A 12508-nucleotide genomic window follows, 5' to 3' on the forward strand; every position below is an offset into this window, starting at 1 on the left:
GAATAATTTGGTTTAATTCTAGTACATTATACAAATTGATGTTTCTGTTGGGTGGCTTAGATAGAGAATTTGGGTCCCCAGACCTGGTAAATTGGCAGGTATTCAGTAAATGTTTAGTGAAATATAAAGTGAAATATCTTTACCTGAAGGTTGTTATATTTATCATACAGTTTTGTTTTTACATTAATGGAAGAATGAAAGGCAATATGTTTGTCTGTCTGCCCCAGTCCTACTTCCTCTACCTATACTCTACCTGTACACTCTTCCTTACACTCCTCTCTTCTCACTGCTACTGCCCAAGTTTAGTCAGGACTATTGGTTCTAAATAATAGGCATATAGCTTAAACTATCTTGAATAGTAAATTGAGTTTTTTTGGTATCTGAAGGTGGAAAGGATGCTGAAATAGCATACAGAATTGAGGAAAGGTTTATAGGAACCAGGGCCTTGGAGATTATAGAGCAAGGAATTCACTCCCTTAGAACCCATTCTCTTGTCTTCATTTTTTATTTATTGCATGTAGGCCTTTGCCAAAAGATCAAAGAGAGCAGTCTGCATCCTAGTCATATATTCTTCTGATACTATGACCCCAAGAGGCAAGACTATTTCTTCTCCTACTCTAAATTGGGAGATTGATTTGGATCAGTTGTTGTGTCCAGAGAGAGGAGGATACTATGCTTTGTCTGGTTTGGAGCTCATGCCAGTCCCAATGGCCAGGAGAGGATAAGGATATACCAAAGAAGAGGCAAGGAAAATCTTGAGACCAAACCATTAATAGTCACTGTCCTCTCTAAGGCTCCATTGTGACAGACATTTGATGATTTTCTGCTTCAGTTTATATAGCAGCTTACTGTTCTCAAAACAGCAATGGCAATTAAATTTTAAAAATTTATGGAGAAACGTAAAATTGTATACCATTTCAGAGAACTATTATTGTGAATGAGCCATTTGACTAAAGATGGACTTAAACAGCTGACATAATACATTCCTTTAACAGAATTTACTTAGTGCTTCTATGGACAAGGCATTATACAATTATAGTATATCAAACCAAGCCTGGCTATAAGCCATTGTGAAATTATGTAAGATTTCATCAGAGGATGAATTAATTTATTTTCTTGTTTTATTATTTAGTTTATAAATTTTTTAAATTATTTTTTCACCATGGAATTTAATATTTCAGAATTAGATTCTAGTTATTGATATAGAATTTGAGTGACATGGAATTTTTAACAGGTAGCTTTTCTGATACTAGATACTTGTAAAAAGAATATTTTTTTTCTTTTAAAGAGCTTATTCTTATTACTGTCATTGATGACCCTTCTTGAAAGCTTATTCAGTGATTAAGAATCATTCAAAATATGACCTGCAGTTAAGAAGCTGGGTTTTTTTTCTAGTTATTTATTACTTTATTACTTTTTCTGTCATTATAGTCGATTGCATCTGCAGACATGGATTTCAACCAGCTGGAGGCATTCTTGACTGCTCAAACCAAAAAGCAAGGTGGGATCACATCTGACCAAGCTGTTGTCATTTCCAAATTTTGGAAGAGCCATAAGACAAAAATTCGAGAGAGCCTCATGAACCAGAGCCGTTGGGACAGTGGGCTTCGGGGCCTGAGTTGGAGAGTTGATGGCAAATCACAGTCCAGGCATTCAGCTCAAATACATACCCCTGTTGCCATAATGGAGCTGGAAATAGGAAAAAGTGGACAGGTAAATCAAATTTCACTTTCCTTTTGTAAACTCTGTTTCCCATTACATGTTAGCAATATGTCCAGATTGATTTTATGTAACAGTCTTTTTTGCAAGATAATAATAGGAAAAACTCTTTTCCTAGAATCCCTTTTCAGAGATAGAATCATCTGAAAATTTGGATATTCCCAGTTGTGGATAGAATCTGGAAACCAACCTCATGGTCCTGGCATCTATCTCAGAAGAATAAAATAGATCATTGAGGTGATTGAACAGAAGTTGGCCACTACTCCGTTTTGGTTAGATCTCAGAATTCTTGGCATTTTGTCAAATCTCCAAAGCAATGATAGAGATACTAAATAAAGACCAAGAATTGAGATTAAACAACACAGAGTAAAACTGTCTCATCCAGTCATCTTTATTATTTGTGCTGCTGAAGCGAGCACACCCAGGTATCTTTATTGGCAGTGTATCTTAATTATAGTAATATATTTGTTCCTAGAGACCTTAAATATGTAATCTCTGTCCTTAAGGCTACAAATAATTTTTAATTTGATCTTAATTATTTACAAAGTAGTTCCTTTTTTTCTTGAAGTTTCCATAGTCATTATAACAGATAATTTTGGCATCTACATTGTTTTTCTTGAAGTCATTCAGTTTGTGCTTCAGATGATTGCCAGATCAGACTCTTAATAACCTGGTGTATGCCTTTTGGGAAAAAGGAAAAAAAAAAAGCAGCAGCCATAATTAGGAAGAGAAAACCCAGATCACTGAATTAGCTAACCAGATTTATTTTCAGATAAATAATCAAATAAGTGCTTCTATTACATCCTATAATAGAAATTAATTTTTCTTCTAGAGATGAGAGCATTTTTTTTAGTTGTCCATTTCCCTCACATATTCCTTAAGTCTTTTAGGAGTTTTCAGTGTTTATAGTTTTATAATGACACTAGTTTTAATTTAAAAGGTAATTCCTTTAAAAAAATAATTTTTTTTCCAAAATACATTTGGAGAATCTTTTATACAGTTATTGTAAAATAGTGCTATTGCCTTTATTGACTTTGGTTTGTCTGACCCTAAAGTCCATTCTCTTAACCATTGTCTTACATGGCCTTCCTTTTACTGTTCCTAGACCAAAAATCTGACAGATTAGAAAGGTGTGATAACATGTAGATAGATATCTAAGTTTCACTAACCATTTGTATAGACTATTCATTTTTTATTTGGCAATAGTGATTATTTCATTTTTTTTTTTTAAGTATAGAACGATTTTGTCGATCTGTAAATCTGAACATCACTACAAATAATTTGTTGACTAGCTTCAGGGACATTTTATGACCAATTAGAACAAGTTAGTAAGAATTTTTAGGTAGCCAGATAGTTTTTGCTTGGCAGCCATATATAGTGTCTCTCATAAGTACTCAACTTTGTTGTAGCTCAAAAGCAGCAACAGACAATATATAAATAAATAGACATTGCTATTGCTAATAAGTTTACCTGTCATAATATAATCAACAAATCTTAGAAGTCAGAGAGTCCTTAAGCACTTAGCCAATGAGGTAGTATATCCCCATTTTCTAGAGAAGGTATCTGAGGTAGATTTATGACTGCCTTTAAACAGAGGTAATATGTGGTAAAATGAAAACAAAAATGGAGATCACTAAACTGATTTTTTCCAAAAACCATTGACACTAACATTTAGGAGCCAAAAAAACGTGTTAGTAATATAATATGGTAGTCAACAGCATTGATACTGAAATTGCTCTTTAACCCACAAAATCCTTTGGGTGCAAATATATTCTTGAATCAAGAGAAGTTGTAAAGAAAGAAGTAAACAGTAATACAACCGAGGCTGGCAATAAAATATACAGCCCAAATCCTACAGGATTTTTTTTTTTTGTGAAAAGAGTATCAAAAAATTGAATATGCCCCAAACTAAGTACCTCATATATTTCCCAAACTTGTTGCTCCTTCATTTTCTTTTTCATCTCAGTTAGTGACACCTCCATTCTTCCAATTTATGTCTTTTCTTTTTCTCACACCCACATCCATTCCATCATCAAATCCTGTTAGGGTTAATTATAAAATACAGCTAAAGTTTTACTGCTTCTCACTACTCCCCCCTATTCTGTTCAGATCTCCAACACTTGTGTCTTAGATCATAACAACATCCTCCCAACTGGTCTGTTTGCATCTGCTCTCTAACTTATTCTCAACACACAGTAGTATATCAACAGAGTGTCTCTCTTAAAGTATAAAGTCAAATCATGTATGTATCCATGGCTCTCATCTCACTAGTGGCTTGCTATCTCAATCAGATTAATAGGTCTTTCTCTCACTCACTCTTCTCCAACTAGACCTAATGGCCTCCTTTGCTGATTTGTAGAACATGCCAAGCATGCTCCTTCTTTACGATCTGTGCATTTGCTTTTCCTTCTCTCTGGATTGATCTTCACTCAGATATCTGTAATAATAGCTTTTCTACTTTCCTTACATCTTTTTTTTTCCCCCAATTCACCTTCTCAGTAATGCTTTCACTGGGCATTTCTCTAAAAGTTCAGTCCTCCGCTTCCTGCTTTATTTTTTAAAACTTCATTGAGCTATAATATCCATACAATAATCTGTATGCATTTGAAATACTCAATTTGACTAATTTCGGCTGGTGTATAAACTTGTGACATTACCACTATAGTCAAGAGACAGAATGTGTCTATCAGCCCCCAGAAGTTTCCTTGTGCTCCTTTATAGTCCATCCCTCTCTCTACCCCAATTCCTAGGCAACCAGTGATGTACTTTTGTTATCATAGATTAGATGTTTTTTTTCTGTATTTTTTCTTCCTGCTACTTATTCTAACTGGTATACTGTATATTTTGTTGTACTTATTAATCTTATCTTGCGTGTGCTCCATATTAGCATATAAGGCGGCAAGAGTTTTTACTATTTTGTTCACTGATGTATCCTCAAGGCCGAGAATGCTGTCTGGGACACCATGTTCAGTAAATATTTGTTGAAGGAATGAATGAATCACATAATCCATTTTTTACTAAGAATCTAGCATGTGTCAGACTCTGTATAGTCTGACAGGTGTTGGGGATATATCAGTGAATAACACAGATGAGTTCTTTATCTTATGGAGCTGACAGAAAAAGAAAAATAGTAGTAATTAGTGTAAAAAAGTATATCAGAAACTGAAGAATCTTACCAAAGCTCAGAAGAGGGAATAGCCCTCTTTACCCAGGAAGTTGAGGAAGGCAGTTCTGAGCAGGTAACATTTGCATTTGATTTCTCTGACAACTTCAGCTCTCCTATTCAGAGCTGAGAGTCATCACTAAGAAAAGTTGGTACAGGCAGTACAGATTCTTTAAAGTTTATGAACATATCTTTTCATTTAACAGATAGGTGCGACCTTTGGTAGGGTTTAGTACAGGTTCCTGATGATTGGCATTTCTTTTTTTACCACTTCCTTACATGTTGGTTTTCCAGTTTCTCAACCCACAGGCAGTAAGAAGGTAGCAAGAAGTAAATTGGCAGAAAAATTATTGCAAGCAAAAGCAAGATTCATTTAGTGCAGTGGTCTCAGCATCACTGAATATCAGACTTACCCAGGGAGCTTTAAAACATTATGAAAGCCCAGATCCACCTCAAAGTAAGGGGCTACTGCTTTAGCTTGAGTGAGGAAAGGCTTTCTAAGGAGGCAGGCTGATCTGGAAACACAAAAGGCAGAGGAAACAGCAAAGGCAAGAAATTGGCTTTGGTAAGAAATTTGGATTTTTATTCTAATAGGAAACCATTGGAAGGAAACAAATGATGCAATGTGATCTATGTTCTTATAGGATCACTTTGACTCATGTCTGAAGGATGGATTATTGTACAGTCCAGAGTGAAACCATGATACCAGTATACCAAGAAAAAAGTCACTGAGGTCAAACTTGGTTTTTTGCACATTAAAAGTAATTTTCTTTTTTGCTTCCAAATCTCCATGTCCTAGTATGTGGGTAAAAATGGTATCTCAAGGTGAAAACAAGCAAAAACCAAAATGTTCCATCCTTCATTCTGTTAACAAGGCTAAATATCCAGAATGAAGAGAAACAAAGTTAATACTCCACTTCCAAATGGGGTTATGTAGACTTTTGACAATCTTCATTCTACATTTCTACCTTTGTTCCACAATTTTGACAGTTCTCTTTTTAAAATCTATTGTAACATCTTTCAAAATTTGTCAAGCCAGAGATAACTAATAAAAATCAGTATTGTGCCCCTTCCTCCTGCCGCCCCCTCCAAAAAAATTGAAGCCAGGAGAACACTTAGAGGGAGCTCTTGTAATGGTCTAGGTGAGGTGATATTAGCAGAGCAGATGGAGATAATTTTAGCAGTCAAGGTAGAAAGAAGTGAGCAGACGGAAGAAATGTTGAATGTAGATGAGTTACCTTCGAGACGAGTTGGAAGGCATGTGGAAAAGGAAAGAAAGTGAGGAATTAGAGATAACTCTGGGGTTTTTGCATGAATATGTTAGTGTAAATTGATGATCCTAGTGTTTAATACTCTTATTGCTAAGTTGACCATCCAGTACACAACTTGCTTTTTTTTTTTTTTTTTTTTTGATAGCTATAATTAGCCCTTCCACTTGGGAAAAAATAAATTAAAAGAAATTATTTAATATTTGGCAGTTAAGAAAATGCTGTTTCTGCTGAAGTAGTTTTATTTTTAAACTCCGAATTTATAAAGAGATGCATTTGAGGTTACTGAGCATAATTCTTTTTTTTCCTGAGCATAATTCATAATAGGCTTTGAAAGAAATCATTGTTTCTTATGATGTATCCTTTTCTGTATGTATGTCATACTTCAATAAAACAATTTAAAGGGGGGAGAGAGAGATTTGAGTGTTTGTCTTTGTAAATTCGTTGACCCTGTGAGAATGGGGCTTTGGCACTGCTAAAATGCTCAGCTTCTGACTAGTAGCCTGCCAACAGACAGCCCCTGGTGTTGGACTTATTTCAGCTTGTTGCTGTTTAGACTCTTTGGTTCTATTCTTGTGGACAGATGGGGCTCTTGAAAGGAAGCCAGGAAACCAAGCCTTAATAGGACTTGGAAATAATTTTTAGATGTAAGTTCTTTGTACTGAACTCAGGGTGACAGTATATCCTCCTCAGCAATGTTGAAACTGCTTGTGTTTGTCTAGTATTTGTATATTGGCTAGTTGGCTGTGGGCTTCATTCCATGTGTGCCACTGCTCTACTGCCAAGATGAGTGTAGAAGGCCTCTGGCCCAACCTCGCTCTTACTTCTTGTTTTTTATTGTGTAAAATATACATAACATAAAATTTATCATTTAGCCATTTTTAAGTGTTGAGTTCAGTGGTATTAAATGCATTCACAATCTTGTGTGACCATCACTACTGCCTATTTTCAGAACTTTTTCATCATCCCAGACAGGAATTCTATATCCATTAAACAGTAATTCCCCATTCCTACCTCTCTCTGGCCCTTAGTAACCGCTCTACTGTTTTACCCATAAACTTACCTATTCTAGGTACCTCTCATATTAGTGGAATCATACAATATTTGCCATTAGTCTGGCTTATTTTGCTTAGAATAATACCTTAAGATTCATCCATGTCACAGCACGTGTCAGAATTTCATTCCTTTTTAAGGCTAAATAATATTCCATTATATGTATGTACTAGATTTTATTTATCCATTAATATGTTGATGGACATTTGAGTTGTTTCCACGTTTTGGCTATTGTGAATAATGTTCCTGTGACATGGATGTGCAAATATCTGTTTGAATCACTGCTTTTAATTCTTTTGGGTATATACCTAAGAGTGGAATTTCTGAATCATATGATAATTCTATGTTTATGTTTTTGAGGAACTTCCAAACTTTTCCATGGTGACTGCACCGTTTTAAATTCTTTCTAGCCATGCATGAACATTCCAAAGTTTGCACATCCTTCCTCCCTCCCTTCATTTCTTCTTTCCTTCTTTCCTCTTTCCTTCTTACCTTCCTTCTGTCTTTTAATAAATTGCCATCCGTGCCTGGGTAGCTCACTTATAAGTATCTGGCTCTTGATTTTTGCTCAGGTCATGATTGCAGGGTCACAAGATTGGGCTCTGAGCTGGGCATGGAGTCTACTTAAGATTCTCTCTCCCCCTTTCCCTCTGTCCCTTGCACCCCACCTGCTTGCATGCTCTCTTTCTCTTAAGAAAAAAAAAAAAATATATATATGTATACACATACACACACACACTTATTTCACCAGAGTGCCACTAAGTTGCTGACTAACAATTAATTGCCATCCAAATGGGTATGAAGTGATATTGTGGTTTTGATTCCTTAATGATTAGTGATGTTGAGTATCTTTTCATATGCTTATGGCCCATCTGTAAATCTTCTCTGGAGAAATAGCTATTCAAGACCTTTGCCCATTTTTTAACCTGTTTTGTTGTTGTTGGTGGTGGTGTTATTGAGTTGTAGGAGTTCCTTATATATTCTGGATATCAATCCCTTACAGATATGTGACTTGCAAATATTCTCTCATATCTAGTTGGTTTCCTTTTCACTTTTTAGATAATATCCTTTAATACACAAAAATTTTTAATGTAGTCTAATTTATCTATCTTTTTTTCTTTTGTTTCCTGAGCTTTTGGTGTCATAGGTAAGAAAGCATTGCCAATTCCAGTATCATGAGACTTTCCCCCTGTGTTTTCTTCTAAGAGTTTTATAGTTTTAGCTCTTACATTTAGGTCTTTAATCCATTTTAACTTAATTTTTATATATGGTATAAAGCCATTCTTAGCACTTTTGTATGGATTTTAAGAAATGATTTCTCAATTGGAGAAGGAGAGAGCGAGACTTTTGAACTTGGAAGTTAAGTTTCAGGTTTCTCATTTTTCTGAGATAGCTCTATGTGTAGTTAATTAAAGGGAGCTTAGTAGTACCCTCAAGATGCAAGTAGCATTAAATATGAGTGGTAGTCAATAGGAACCAGCTCAGATTAACTGCTGAATAAATTCAACTTCCTGTTTATTGCTAGGGTTATTAATGTAAGTCGATTAGAGGAAGTCAAAAACAAAGGAAGTATAGCTGGGTTTTAATAAGTCATTTGATATTATTATGGTTACAGTAGAGAAGCATGAACTGAATTATGATGATAAAGCTAGTGAGTACATAGCTAAATGAGTGGTCACATCCAAACAATATATATATGTGTGTGTGTGTGTATATATATATATTTGAAGATTTTATTTATTTATTCATGAGAGACACACACAAAGAGAGAGAGAGAGAAAGAGAGAGAGAGAGAGGCAGAAACAGAGGCAGAGGGCAAAGCAGGCTCCATGCCGGGACCCCGAGGTGGGACTTGATCCCAGGTCTCTAGGATCACACCCTGGGCTGTAGGCGTCACTAAACCGCAGAGCCACCCGGGCTGCCCCACATCAAACAATATTGATTACAAAATGAGTTTGATCTGTCATCCTGTTGATACTTCCTCCCTCTTACATTCTCTTAGTTTAAAGAAAACAGTCTAGTCATCTAAGGATATAATTTTAAGCTTCCATGCCCAGTTACCTATTTATATTGTACAGTGCCAACCATGCAGAACTGTATTTTCCATACATGTGTATCCTTTCCTGTTGCTGCTTGGAATGCTCTTTATCTACTCCCCATTTTCACTTGGTAAAAATCTCTCTTCTTCATAGTCCATAATACTGAATACCTCTGTTTTGAATTCCTCTCCAGTTATGTCAGCTGGCTCTGATAATCTGAATTCTCAGGATATTTTGAACTTTTCTTTAGCATTTGATATAACTTAGATTTAAAAGATAAAACAGGGCAGACCGGGTGGCTCAGTGGTTTAGTGCCACCTTCAGCCCAGGATGTGATCCTAGAGACCTGGGATCGAGTCCCACATCAGGCTCCCTGCATGGAATGGAGCCTGCTTCTCCCTCTGCCTGTGTCTCTGCCTCTCTCTCTCTGTGTGTCTTTCAGGAATAAATAAATAAAATCTTAAAAAAATAAATAAAAGATAAAACAGAGCACCTATATTAGTTCTAACTTAAGCAAAAAAGGAGGTTAGTGGGTTACATACTTCAAAAGCCCAAACCTGGTTCTTGGCTTTAGATATCTCTTGGCTATGTTCATGTCATTCTGTAAACAAGCTTACTTCCCATGGAGGTAAGGTGATGGTTATCAGGCCCAGACTCATCTTTTCAGCTTAGAAATACCAGGGGAAAGAGATGCTTCTCTCTTCCCAGTATATGTGTGTTGAGTAAAGACTGATCCTTATTTTTCTTGCTTAGGTCACATGGCTTCCCATGGAGAAGTCACTATTTAAAGGAATTAGGGTAATTTAAGCTTACAGTATATCTAGCTCTTTGACCAAGGGCAAGGTAAAGTGTAGATTGACAGCTGATACTACGTGGAAGAGGTGAGGAGTAGTTTCCCAAAGAAATTAGAGATACTGGACAAGCAAAATCAATATATGTCCGCTACACTATCTTGTTAGTTTATACCTTCAGTATATTTTTAAATGAATTAAGAGAGAGAATCCATATATTAGTTATCTACTGCTAATAACCAATTACCCCTAAAATTAGGGTCATAAAAACAACAAGCATTTATTATCTCACATAGGAGTTGGGGTAGGAATTTGGGAGGAGTTTAGCTAAGTGATTGTGTTCTAGCTCAGGGTTTCTATTATTGAGTTGCACTGGATATTGCCCAGAGCTCTAAGGATTGGAGCTAAAAGATCTGCCTCCAGGTTCACTGGTGTGGCTCTTCAGAGAGACCTCAGATCCCTTCTGCTTCTTGCCCATAGAGTGACATAACTACTGGTTTCTTCCATAGTGAGTAATCCAAGAAAGCAAAAGCAATCAGGAAGCCACAGTGCTTATGACTTAGTCACTGACTTGTACTCCATTACTTTTGCTAAAAAAAAAAGCATGTCACTGTTTTTTTTTGTTTTTGTTTTTGCTGGGAAATAATGAGGAATAGAGCAGTATAATAAGTACAGAATTAATGAAGTTAGCTCTTGTTGCATTTTAATTTTCATCCATTTAGCAATATACTAGGTGTTTAATATAAGAATAGTAATAGCTGTTATTTGTTATATCCTCATCGTGCTCCAAGCACTGTTCTGTGCATCGATTCATTCAGTCCTATTTACCAGGCCTCTGAAATAGGTACGATTTTGGGGGCAAGGGAAGGGAAGGCTGTAGATTAACTGTATTTTTTAATAATTTTAGATTTACACAGAAGTTGCAGAGATAGTACAATGAATTCCCTTATTCCCCTCATCCAGTTTTCTCTGTTAACATTTTGTGTTACCACAATACATTTATTTGTAAAAATAAAAAACTAATACTTGTACATTGTTATTAGTTAAACTATAGACTTTATTTTTATTTCACTAGTTTTTTTCCATTAATGTTCTCTTTCTGTTCCAGGATCCAATTCAGGATGCCACTAAGTTGCTGACTTAACTACTTAAATTGCATTAGTTGTTATATGTCCCTAGTTTCCTCTGATATGTGTCAGTCTCTCATCTTTCCTTATTTTTTATGATGTACAGTCTTGAAGCATGCTGGCTGGATATCCTGTAGAATGTCCCCCAGTCTGGGCTTGTCTGTTGTTTTTCTCATGCTTAGACTGGACTTAAGGGTCTTAGGAAAGATTACAACAGGGATGAAGCGCCTTCCTTATCACACCATACTCTAATAGGATACATGCAATCCACATGACCTGACTGTTGATGTAACTCTCATCACACATTAAGGTAATGTTTACCAAGTCTCACCATTGTAAAGTTAACCATTTTTCCCTTTCCCTACTCTGTTCTTTGGAAATTACTTTTTAGTATTGTAGGAACTGAGTCACTAAGTCCAGCCCAACTCAGGGGGAAAGGAACTAGACTCCACCTTTTGAAGGAAGTGCAAAAGAATTTGTGAACATATTTTAAATCACTACAGTACATTTGTGGCCAAAATTATTGACGTTCCTCTCACATCTATAATATACTTGCCCCCTCCCAATATCCTGCAAAAGGATAATATTTATAATATCTTATGATCCAGGAAATCATTATCTAAATTAAGTCTAGGTTTGGATAAAGCATAGGTATAGGCTTCAAGGTGTGTTTCCTTGATTTCAGCTCCTTGAGTACATTACCTCTCTATCTGAAGATCTGTGAAACCAAAGAGGCAAATTATCTGCTCTCTACACACCCAGAATACAGTGATCAGGCTGGACAGACTAAGTTAACCACTGCAGACTGTCTTGTTCAAAAAGAGTGAAAATGTCACAAAGGTGCCATTACTTCATACCACTTCTGAAATATAGCTAGACACAGGTTGGTAGTTCTTGGATTAGAATTCAAAATCTGGGAATTTCTCCATGGCTCTTAGCTTCTCCTCCTGGGCTTTTGGTTCTACACTTTGAGTTATCTTTCCTTTTTTGTGAAAGGTACCTGTATTTGCAGTTGTGTAGTTTTCTCTACCCATTTCCTGCTTGCAGATGTTAGACACTAAAGGACTCTTCATTTTGTACTGTTTGTGTTTCTTTCAGTCCAAATGGGCACTGTTTCTCCCCATATAATTCTCCTGAAAACTTTATGGATCTTCTATAAATTATTTGAGCATTACTCCATTAGATAGAAGCCACACTTAGAAATCTCTGCAATAAGCCATTTTTTACCTTGGGACTCTGCTAAGGGGCATTGGCTTTTCAGCTTGTTGGAAGCTCTAGTGTTTGATTAAAAGAATCTGTGAGTTGTACTTTAAAAATCTTTAAAAGGTCTTTTGTCTAAGTGCATAGT

General features: G+C 35.9%; 1 protein-coding gene across 1 annotated transcript in view; it reads left to right on the plus strand.

Moving 5' to 3' along the window:
- The window catches only part of COMMD1 (copper metabolism domain containing 1), a 162087-nt gene that overhangs the window by 78300 nt on the left and 71279 nt on the right, over positions 1-12508 (plus strand). The window contains exon 2 of the mRNA XM_041756331.1: positions 1432-1713. Coding sequence (XP_041612265.1) covers positions 1432-1713 — 282 coding nt within the window. The remainder of the gene's footprint in view (positions 1-1431; positions 1714-12508) is intronic.

The sequence above is a fragment of the Vulpes lagopus genome, chromosome 5 (genome assembly GCF_018345385.1).
Source record: "Vulpes lagopus strain Blue_001 chromosome 5, ASM1834538v1, whole genome shotgun sequence".
In the NCBI taxonomy this organism is placed as follows: domain Eukaryota; kingdom Metazoa; phylum Chordata; class Mammalia; order Carnivora; family Canidae; genus Vulpes; species Vulpes lagopus.